This window comes from Vitis vinifera, chromosome 18 (genome assembly GCF_030704535.1).
Source record: "Vitis vinifera cultivar Pinot Noir 40024 chromosome 18, ASM3070453v1".
Classification (NCBI taxonomy): domain Eukaryota; kingdom Viridiplantae; phylum Streptophyta; class Magnoliopsida; order Vitales; family Vitaceae; genus Vitis; species Vitis vinifera.
Window position 1 is genome coordinate 36,136,532 of NC_081822.1, and position 11,819 is coordinate 36,148,350.

Genomic DNA, 11,819 nt, shown 5'->3' on the forward strand with positions numbered 1-11,819 from the left:
ATTAATCTTAAAACTGCTACTTTATTTCATTAACTTATTAAGCATATATTTATTATTAATCCTAAAGAATGCTACTTTATTTCTTTAATTTATTAAGTCCCCGTGTAAAGACCATATACATAAAATAAAGTGTTAGAGTACACGATACATATTATGAACACAAATCTTGGTTTTAATTTCTCTTTTTATGTTCAACCGCTATTTAAGGAAATGAAGGAAGATTTGTGTATATTTTCTAACGGGAAAAGTGAGTTTTGATTTACTAATTTGAAGAAAAAATATAGAAAAAGGAATTCAAACTTTTACAAGTAAGTTTTATCTTCATCAATTTAAAAATATTTTAAAATGCATGCACTTTTTCATAAGTTAGAAATTTATTTCTTAAAATACCTTTTTAATTGATAATATTAAATAAAATTATCAAAAAATTAATTTGTTATTTTAGTTTGATAAAAGTATTTTATAAATCAATATATTAAAATTATTTCTTATATAATATGAGATATGAATCATTTTGAAAAAAATTCTTCATGATCCTTTAAGTGATAAATAAAATCTTTTTAAATAGTTATGAATTAAAATTATTTTATTTTATTTTTTATATATGAAATAAAGAAGGAATAATAAATTCATGTTATGTTTGATTTATGAAAAGTTAAAGAAAATGGTTTTCTTATATTTATATACTATGAAAAGTACCAAAAAATATTTCAAAAAAAGGGAGGAAAAGTTTTCCATAGAATTTATTTATTTTTGGTTTTTCTTTTCTTTCTCTATTTCTTTTTCTCTATTTTCTTTCCTTCAAATTTATTGGGAATCAAACATACCTCCAAAATTTACTAAAAACAATTTATTTCCTTCAAATCTCATTTATATTTTTCTTCATTTTTCTTTGATTTTCCATTTTTCCTCTTCATTTTTGTTTTTTATTCTTTTCTTCCTATTATTATTTTTTGACTCGGTTTTTCACAGCTTAGTACATATGGTGGGGATACAAGGGAATTTCTCATAGCAAGTACTTTAGGTTAACAAGCCGAGCTGAACTCAGCTCACAAAGTTCCAATCAAATGGGCCGTCCCATTCACCTAAAGAAAAATTGTCCCCCTCCATTCTGCATAAAGCAATCTGGAGTTGTCTGTCCTCATAATTGTCTATATGGGTTGATCCTTCACACCTGAATGAAGGAATATCTCAGGTCTAACCTCACAAGCTCTCTGCAGCACCGCAGTATCATCACTAGATTCTTCTTCTCAATGGTTGCTCCTTTTAGAGACAAGTGCTTAATCTTTGGCAGATATGTGACAATGGCGGACGCTTCATTGGCCCCGACGTAGGACTTTGGAAGCATTAGCTGAAAGAAATTCTTGCAATGACGACTGATTTGAATGAGGATCTCTGGTACATAATGGGGGGCCCTCCTCAGTCTCAATACTTCAAGATTTTTCCAGTTTCTGATCAGCTTGGGAATGACACTTGCATTTTTGAGAGATAGATAACCATGGAGACCGAAAACCTTTAAAGCAGGACACCTGAAAAAACGCAAAGAAAGAGAAACTCTACTGTTTTAAAAATCGGAAAACTGTTTTTCTAACTCAAAAACATATTTGATAATTTTTTCTATATAGTTTTTTGAGAACTTGTAATGTTCTGAAAATGTATCTTATTTGTTTCTTAAAGGACATTTAAAGAAATAATTGTATGAAAATAAAGCATCATGGAAAAAAAGTTACTTTTAAGAAATATTTAGAAACAGAGAAAATAAGTTGAAAACATTCCAAATTCCCAAATCGACTTTTCTTTTAGAAAACATTAAAGAACTGTTTCTTGAAACAACTCCCCAAAACTATTTTTGGAGAACTGTTGTTGAAAATGTTCTCAAATAGGTCTAATTATTTTCCTTTGATAGAAAATTTTAGGTAACTTACTGCTTAGCAGCATACTCCAACCCTTCTTCACTGCAGCGTAGGGCAGCATAAGAGTAGTAGCACATCTACTGCTGCGATTGACGATGAACTTTATGAATGAAGTGATAGGAATTTCCTTTTGATATTCCTTCATTATCCTGTCTGCAAATGCCTCGAAGTTTTCTGGAAAAATAAGGTGTTGCCAGCACATAGGATGGAGGGTTGCTTTATACCATGACTTGCATACCAAGGGGACATCCAACAACAGTGTCTCCATTCCCACTTTCTGAAATACATTCACCAAACAGTTGATGTTTAACTCCTCCCACTTTCTTCGATCCCCAATCTGAGAAGATGAAACATCTAGAGTTATTTCTTCTTCATGGATTCAAATTCAATATAAGATGTATCCTATATATTTATATTTATAGATTCATGGCATTATAAGAAAGTTACGGTGTTTGGGACTCCACACACTTACGAAGTTGATATGATCAGGATGGACTAAGCCTTGTACAGTTTTCCACCAAGATTCTTCGGCTAGAATTTGAAGAAAGCAAAATATGGAAATAAAAACAACCTTAGTGAGTTTGGAAGTGTTTCTATTTGGAGTAGTTTTAGTTAGAAGTGTTTTCTATAAAAGAGTTTTTGAAATAATCACCTATCAAGTATTGTTTATGCGGAAAGCACTACAAGTGCTTTTCAATTTTTTTTAAAAAATGTTTTCTTAATTTTTTCTAAAGGCTGGTTTTTCTTTTCCAAAATCGCTTTTTTTTAGTAAAAGTACTATTTTCTAAGGTTAATGACAAATAGAGAGAGTATTTGATAGTATTTAAAACTCTTTTATCATAAAAATTGCTTTTAGAGAAAACTCAGATGTTTAGTAAAATTCCGAAAACATTTCTAAAATGTTGAAAAATCACTTATAGTACTTCTTGAAAAAACATTTGATAAATGATGCTCTTAAAAATATTTCTGAAGAACATATTTTAATTAAAAACATTTCAAATGGAAACAACTTCCTAACACACCCTTAACTTCCATATGGTGGTAATTTTAGAAAACGTTTCTAATATTTTTAACACTTCATATTTTTTATCTTTCAAATATTAGAAAAACTAGAAACGTTTTTTGGAATTACTGAAAAATACACTTTTAATGTTATAGAATTCATTCGCTTTTGTGTGTTTTCACTAAAGGAAAAATTGCATGCATAAAAGAACTAATAACATAAATATATATACCAGTACTTTGTTGTCGTCAATTTTAGGAGAATCATTTGAGAGCTTGGATGAAGTCTCCCCATTATTTTTACCATCATCACCCACCTCCACTGCATTAGTCTCTTTTGTTAGCAAAGCAGTTGCTTCAAGTACCCGTAAGGGTGCTGGTTCTTCCTCCAAATATATTTCTACACAGTACACTCCAGATCTGCTGGGCACTTCCAACAAAAGTTCCCCCCCCTCATCATTCTTTATAGGGATCGGTTTATACTCCTGTGAAGAAATAGGATATCTGCATATGATGTTCAACTCAAAATTCTGTCTGGCTATGGCGGTGGTTGCATAGATTTTGTCCAACAATCCAGCATAGGTAGTTCCATGGAACACCTTAATAGGCATGACATTCACCTTGGCACCTTCGTAAACAACATCATTCGATTCCTTTTTCACTCTCCCGTTCCAATAGCAATTCACTGCAACACCCGTCACAGCCATAATCTATACCATTCAGAGCCACAATATTAGAGAAACTATTGGGCATATAGAATTTAGATAACAAATGGCTAGAAAAAGTAATCGAAATGACTGAAATTTTGTCTAAATTTCAGTGATTTTCAGCAAGAATTTAAAGCAATTGGTCATCAAACATACTGACCAAACTGTAAGTATTTTCAACAAATCATTCACACAGACCACAACTGCAATCCAACCCAAATATAAATGGGTTCTCAAACCCATTTCTGTGTAGAATTTTCTAACTGTTTTACATCAATTTTCATTACTCCATTAATATAAGATATTATATTTTCTGAGGTTGCTCGCTTCGAAAAATGACCGGATTGGTGGATTGATGCTTGAACCTCATCCGTGAACTAAAATTCAACCAAAGAGAAAAACCGACCACTAGCCAAATATTGAGTACATGCAGCAAAATCTTCACAAATGAAGAGAAAGAAGAAATGTAAAACAATGGACTTACCTGAAGGTGATGAGAAACTGAAGCAACAAAAGCAGTGGGGAGAACTCAGAGGAGAAAGAGAGAGAGAGAGTAAAGTTAATCAAATCAGTGAGAATTTTCTTTTGCAATTTAAAAGCACATGTTCTTTATTCTAAGGAGCTCCTGCTGAAGCTTCCTTGTGGGATTGGCTGAAGAATAAAGAAGGAAAAGCAAAAGGAAAAAGAAAATAGAAGAATAAAAAAAAGGGAAAAACCTTTTAGGCACAAATGTTTACATCCCTCTTTAAATTGTGTAATATCTCATCATGATTTTTTATTTTATTTTATGAGAATTACTTTCCATATTCTAATTCTTCTTCGAGAAAAAAGAAAAAAGGCTCAATGCTCAATGCCCATAAGCTCCATCAGATAATGCTTAATGCATGATTGATCTTTTGCATTAAGATATCAAGTAAACAAAGTGGAAGACAATTACCAATAGAAGCCAAAAGTCAAATATAATTATATGTTTAGTTGAAAGCAATATTTATAAAGACATTACACAAAAGTCGAACAATATTAGCATATTTTGCAGTCTAGGTAGAGCAGCATTAACTCTTCAGAGTCACTAATAATTTGTCTTACATTACATAAAGAGGCACGCAAGCGAGTTTTTCATAGCGCTTTAGCTTATTAACAAGCCCACCTGAACCTCAACTGAAATCACAAACCGTCAAACAAATCATCATAATCGAATAAATCATAAACACAGTCATCGTGATTAATTTGATCGCAGTATAGCTCATGGTCAAGCCTGCGGTCACGCAGATAACTGGTTCCTATCTCAGGTATTATGCCCGACCCTTCACACATGAATACAGGAATATGTGAAGCAAGCTCCAATATCTCGGCATCATCATCACAAAAACCAAAGCACTTCCTGACGTCTAAATGAACAAGCTTTTTGCAGCCCTGCAATATCATCACTAGAGCTTCCTTCTCAAAAAATGAGTAATGTAGATCCAAGTACTTGAGTCTTGGCAGTGAGGCCACAATGGCCGATGCTTCATCTTTCTCAATGGAGGCATGTGGAGCTGATAGCCAAATGAAGTTGTTGCAGTGAAGACCGATCTGTGGTAGGACAGATTTCATGTGAAATAGCCCTACATGAAATTTCCCTAGTCTCATCAGTTCCAAGCTTTTCCACTTGCTTAGTTTTGGAATAATATCTTCCATAGAAAAATTATTAAAAACCACATCCAAAGCCTTTAATCTGGGACACCTACAAATCACAATTCACTTCATATGAAGCCACTTCTTGAATTTTGGAAAATTTTAAGATCCACAAGTACTGCTCTGTAGAACTATAACTTAAAGTCAAAATGATGATGTTTTTCAATATAATAATGTAAAAGCCAAGATGCCTTACTCGTTTGCAATATACTCCAGTGCCTCCTCGGTGCAGTCTTTGGGGAGTTTGATGATTGTGGCACATCCACAGCTACGGTTAACTATGAACCTCATGAATGCAGTGACAGACAAGTTTTCTTGATATGTAGTCACTAACCTCTCTGAAAAGCCCCTGTCGGGGCTGTCTTCTCCCCATATATCGTCAGGTTTGATGTATTCAGGAAAAATAAGATCCTCCCAGCACTGAGGTTCGCGGCTCGCTTTATACCAAGGCTTGCATACAAAGGGAACATCCAACAACAACGACTCCATTCCCACTCTTCCAAACACATTCACTAAAATATCCATGTTTAACGCCTCCCATTTTCGTTCCTCCATCTAAGAGAGCAAATTAAAAATCACATCCCAAATTTTCCGTCTTTTTAATGCTATTTCATTCTGGTTTTTGTTGGAATATTTTCAAGAAAAAGTTGCATGCATATAGGTTAAATGCGAGTCTATGTTAAAATAACAGCCCCATGAAACCACATATATCTTAAGATATTGCAATTTTCAGGTAAACAAAACCGAGAATAGAGAATATAAGCTATACTATACATAGAACTAATGCATCATAAGATGTGTTCAGTATTTAAATGCCCAAGTCGGAATGAATAAGAACGACAATGGCAATGAATCAAAATTCTAAGTGCAAGAGTGGATAATGAAAATCCTTGTAAGTACAAGTTTGAATTCTATGATAATCAACATCTTATTCTTATTGTTAATTCTAATCCAAATGCCCTAATGAACATAGAACGAAATATTTTTCCTACTCTCATTATCGATTTCAGCATTCAATGTGCCCAAGGATCCATACACAACTAGACAAAAGAAATTTTTTATCCCAAATATGCCAAGGATCCATACACAACTAGACAAAAGGAATTTTTTTTATCTAAATATCATCGATTCTCAATTGAGATTCTAAAGGAATTGGTCCATAATGAATGTAAAAAATTTGTGAAAATAACCAATATATCATACAGGCCTCATGCTTTGTTTGGTACAATTTACGATCTAAAGTAGATTCTAAATTAATGGAACAACACCCATCTTCCAACAAAACTGAAAATTGAAAAATTAGCCCAATAATATCATACAAAATAATAAGCAGCAACTGGCAAAGAACGATTGCATATATATATATATATATATGTATGAATGAGGTTGATGGATAGAAGCTTGAACCTCAAATCGATCCAACTCAACATGGGGAATTTGATTATCAATTTAGATTTTTATTCCATCAACTAAAATTAAACATTTCAAAAGCAAAAAAATACTAAGAAAGAAGAAAAAAAATTGCAACAAAATTTGATGAATGAAGAGAAAGAAGAAATGCAAAATAATGGATTTACCTAAAGCTAATCTGTGAGAAACTGAAGCGGCAGCAAGAGTTGTGGGGTGATCTCAGTGACCAAGGAGAGGGTAAAGGTTATAAAATCAGTGAGGCTTGTCTTCGTTGACTTGACTAAAGACCAAAGAGAGAAGACCGCGACAAAGCCCAAAAAAAAAAAAAAAATTAATGATTTTTCCTCACATCCACCAAGTTACACCATTAAAAAAAAATTATTTTTAAAAGTTTTACGACAAGCGCTGTTTTTTAAAATAGGAAACAAAAAATAGTTTTTAAATGTTTTTTTTAAAACAATGATGTTTGGAAGGATACTTTAAAAAATAGGTTTTTAAAATAAAAAAACAAGAAACTTGTTTGAATGAAAGAATTTATATTGTTTTTAAAAATAATGTCTTACTTTTATTTTATAAATTTGATTTATAATAATATGAAATTAAATTCAAGTTAAGTCTTATTAAAAAATAAAAATTAAATATACGTATAATTTAAAGATAAATATATTTTTTAAAATTATGAAACAATTTTTTTTATTCTAGTGAAACAAAAATTACTATAAGATAAAAATAATTTTAATATTTATTTTTAATAAAAATAAAATAATTAATTTTATTATTATTTTTAATTTATTGTTTGATCTTATGCATGTTTTTAAAAATTGAAGCCTTATTGAAAATAAAAATAATTTTGTAATTACAAATTAATTAAAAAAATAAATAGTTTTTAGTAAAACATAAATAGAAATATTATAATAAAATCATAAATTATATTTTTAGTAGAACATATACTATTTTATGATATGTTAGAAACATAAGGATATTAATATCTTTGCATTTTTTTTTGGTTAAAAATGAATAACGAATAAAATTTTACCTTTTTAATATATAAATGAGTCAATTTTTTATATTATATATGCACACATTTAGTACTCAATTTTAAACATAATATTTTAGAATATTTTGATTTAATATATATAATTAATTGGATTGGTTTTCTATTGCAAATTATTCATAAAAAATGAAAAAAAATTATTAAAAAAGTTAAAGCATTAATTATGTTTTACTCAATTTATATTCTATTTACTTAGTGATTTTTTTTTTTTTAAAAAAAACTGTTGTATGTATAAATAATAATGAAGTCATGACTCATGGTATATCAGTTTTTCTCTCTTATTTATTTTTCAATGATTAGACTTATTTTTTAGTTTTAAATTATTTTAAAAAATTATTAAACTCATTAATAAATTCAATAAAAAACATTGATTTGAAGTTCATTTTTTTAATGGAAAAATTTATAAAATTTTAATGAATTCAACACATTAACTCTTATTTAATTCGAAGTTTATTTGCCTAATGAAAAAAAATCGAAAAATAATGATTTTATATAAAAAAAAGAAACAATAGAGTTGTTTTAAACCAATTTTTGTTCATAATTTTTTTTTTGTATTAAATGAGGTTATTATTTAAATTTTAAATTATTTTTAAAAATTAGTAGAATTGTTAACAAATCCAATACATTATGTCTTGTTTAATTTGGAGTTAATTTGTTTAACAAAAAAAAAATCAAAAAATAATAATTATATGTAGAAGAGAAATATTAGAATATGCATGTGTTTTTATTATCTTTAAAACTTGTTAAAAACAATTTTTACTTGTTTTTTTATTTTAATTTGTTTTTAAAAATTGGAAACAAAGAATAATAACCAAACAGTGTTATGAATTTTTAAAAATTATTTTATGTTTTTAAAAATAGAAAATAATTTTTAAAATATTTTCTTCTTTTAAATAATTTCAAGAGCCAAAACATAGCTTTAGAGTGTGTGCTAAATATCATTGATTTTCATGGATCATATTATGAAGAAATTAATTGATATATATATATATATATATATATATATATAAACATAATGATATTGATGGATTGAAGCTTGAACCTCATATAGATCTAACTAGTGCAGCAAAATTTGATGAACGAAGAGAAGTAAGAAATGTAAAATGATGGATATACCTAAGCTGATGAGATCGAAACTGAAGCAGCAAGAGTCGTGGGGAGAGCTTTATATAGATCCAACTCAACGTGAGGAATTTTGACCATCACAGATCTAATATTCTTAGTCTATCAACTAAATTTCAAAACCCAAAATAAAAAAGAAGAAAAATTTGCAGCAAAATTTGACGAATGAAGAGAAATTAAGAAGAAAAGTAAAATAATGGACATACCCGAAGTTGATCTATGAGAAACCGAAGCAGCAACAGTAATGGGGATATCTCTGTTTGAGAGCGATTAAAGGTTGCAGACTGAAGACTAAAGGGAGAGTAGTCCGAAAAGGAAATGATTTTTCCTCCCATCCACTAAGATAATACACTATTAAAACTTTATCCCCTTTTAAAAGTGATATATAAATTTGAACTTTGAAGGTCTGGAAATGGATACCTCTCCTTAGTTTAATTATTAATTGGTCAATTTAATGTGGACAAGGGGCATCTGCTATGACAGCAACCATGGGCTCCCTTCTGCTTAGTGCTTAAGCTCTCTTCTGGGATAGGCTGAAGAGTAAAGAAGAAAAAGGAAAAGTTAAAAAAGGAAGAGTAAAGAAGGAAAAGGGAAAGGGAAAGTTAAAAAAAAGGAGAAAAATAAGGGGAGATAGAATAATAATAGTAGATGGGAAATCCTTGGAAGTTAATTTTGGAAATACAAAGTGGATTGTATTAGATTTTTAATTATAATTTAGTTACATTTGAATTAAGGAGATGAAAAACTTAATGCTATGTTTTGTTGGAATAGAGTTTGAGAAAGAAAATAGAGGAAAAAACAAAAGGAAAGAAATATGAAAAATTATAAAAATTTTCTTTTATTTAAGTGTTAATGAAAAAAATTTAAAATAAAATAAATAAATTTATGATCAAAAATGGACTTTTTCCTAAATCTTTCCATCTTTTCTCAAGAAAAATATAGAGATGATATTTTAAGATATTTTATTTTTTTTCTTGACTTTTTTTTTTTTTTGACTTTTTATGATATCAATGTTAGAGTACATGATATGTATTATTAGCTCTAATCTTTTAAGTATTTTGAAAATTGATTGTTTAATATAGTCTTAAAGTCTTGTTTGACATGAGGTCATATATTTGAACCTCAATGTGTGCATATTTATTATTAATCCTAAAATTGCTACTTTTTTCCTTAACTTATTAAGTATATATATATTTTTTTATAAGTAAAGAGAAAAATATTAAACAGAAAGAAGAGACACCAAACTAGTGCCCTCTAGGTATACAGGGAGTATACAAAAGCAGTCCATAGACTCCAAACCAAGGAAGGGGAAAAAACAACCCCTACCCTTACTTAGATCCTAGCCACTCAAAAAAGCTAACAAGAGAACAAGGGTTCAAAACTATAAACACCCTAACCTAAGACCACATATTACATATAAAAGAATGTTTTAGCCTTTGGAGTGAAAACACCTCATCCCCAAAAGCCAACAAATTTCTTTCCTTCCATATTGACCAAAATATACATAAGGGGGCCATTTGCCACGCCTTTTTACAAGTTTTCCCCACAAACGCTCTATGCCATCTAAGGAGAGTTTCCTTAACTAAACTAGAGAGAACCCAAGCCACACCAAAGAGAAAAAAAGAAGATTCCACAATGCCCGCGTCTTAACACAATGAAGTAAAAGGTGATCCACCGTTTTTGCTTCAGAAAGGCAAAGAAAACACCTATTTGCCAAAGAGTACCCCCTCCTCTGGAGTTGCTCCAAAGTTAAGATTTTGCCTCAGGAGGCTTCCCAAGCGAAGAAAGCTACCTTAGGAGGCATATACGCTCTCCAAATACTATCATAAGATAACAAAGCAGATCCTCTAGGCTCCAGAATAGAATAGAACGACTTGACTGACAAATCTCCACTTCTAGATGCTATCCAAACCACCTTATCCTTGTCCTCCCTTTGCACCCTAAAGGCTTGGATTTTTAGCATAAACCGTTCCACCATCTCAATTTCCTAATCATTAAGCGCCCTTGAGAAAAGAGGGGTCCAACCATCCCCTACACCATCTGGGTTCCACACATCCGATACCCAAGCATCTTTAGCCAGGGAAATGGCAAGTAAAGAAAGGAAGGACTCACAAAAAGGGCTCATCTCCACACCGGTTATCCTTCTAGAATCTCACTCTCCTACCATTACCCACGCGGTAGGCTAAACTGCTATTCATACCCAACCACTCATTTCTAATAACTTTCCAAAGCCCTACTCCATGCATCCCACTTATGGCTCGAGTACACCATCCCCCATCCTCTACTTCATATTTTTGACTGATCGCTTGCTTCCACAAAGCCTCACTTTCAATGGCAAAGCGCCAATTCCACTTACTAAAGAGAGCTTTATTCATCAAAGCTAAATTTCTCACCCCCAAACCACATTTCTTTCTTTCCAGACAAACCAAGTTCCACCTAACAAGATGTGGCCTCTGTTCAAGTGCACCTCCTTCCCATAGGAAGTCCCTTTGAATCTTCTCCAACCTTAGCCTTACTTTTCTGGGAAATAAGAAAAGAGACATGAAGTAAACCAACAAACTAGATAGAGTGCTCCAAATTAGGGTGAGTCTTCCCCATTTTGATGTATTTTGTCTCTTCCACATAGCCAGCCTTTTCCAAAACCTCTCTTCAACACTATTCCATACCACCTCTGATTTGAAGGGTGCCCTCAAAGGCAAACCCAAATAACAAGAAGGCAAACCACCCACTTTACAACCCAATTCCAAAGCTAAATCCTTTATATTATTCACCATCCCCACCGGAATAAGCTCACTCTTGTCCAAGTTAACTCTCAATCTTAAGTAAGCCTCAAACCACATGAGAAGTCAGCTTAGATTAGTCAACTAATCCCGAGACTCCTCATAAAACACCAAGGTGTCATCCGCAAAAAGCAAGTGAGATATCAGAATCCCTTTT

General features: G+C 31.1%; 2 protein-coding genes across 7 annotated transcripts; both read right to left on the minus strand.

The window, feature by feature from the left end:
* Positions 1-981: 981 nt before the first annotated feature.
* Positions 982-4,301, minus strand: LOC104877452 (uncharacterized). Of its 2 annotated transcripts, none has more exons than XM_059734827.1 (4): positions 4,107-4,301; positions 3,149-3,600; positions 1,926-2,250; positions 982-1,529 (listed from the first exon to the last, which is right to left on the minus strand). In XM_059734827.1, exons 2-4 carry the CDS (start codon positions 3,524-3,526, stop codon positions 1,516-1,518), a joined length of 717 nt encoding a protein of 238 aa, XP_059590810.1. In that variant the 5' UTR covers positions 3,527-3,600; positions 4,107-4,301; the 3' UTR covers positions 982-1,515. The 2 variants fall into 2 exon arrangements, with proteins under 2 accessions (XP_059590810.1, XP_059590809.1); XM_059734826.1 differs by having other exon boundaries at positions 3,149-3,625; positions 4,107-4,299.
* A 263-nt stretch (positions 4,302-4,564) lies between these two features.
* LOC100853816 (putative F-box/LRR-repeat protein 23) lies at positions 4,565-9,327 on the minus strand. 5 transcript variants are annotated; one of them, XM_059734825.1, is made up of 5 exons: positions 9,089-9,322; positions 8,877-8,970; positions 6,874-6,986; positions 5,493-5,851; positions 4,565-5,345 (listed from the first exon to the last, which is right to left on the minus strand). In XM_059734825.1, the coding sequence occupies exons 4-5, from the start codon at positions 5,849-5,851 to the stop codon at positions 4,787-4,789; spliced, it is 918 nt and encodes a 305-aa protein (XP_059590808.1). In that variant the 5' UTR covers positions 6,874-6,986; positions 8,877-8,970; positions 9,089-9,322; the 3' UTR covers positions 4,565-4,786. The 5 variants fall into 5 exon arrangements, with proteins under 5 accessions (XP_059590808.1, XP_059590806.1, XP_059590807.1 ...); XM_059734823.1 differs by having other exon boundaries at positions 8,877-8,991; XM_059734824.1 differs by lacking the exon at positions 6,874-6,986 and having other exon boundaries at positions 9,089-9,320.
* Positions 9,328-11,819: the final 2,492 nt, after the last annotated feature.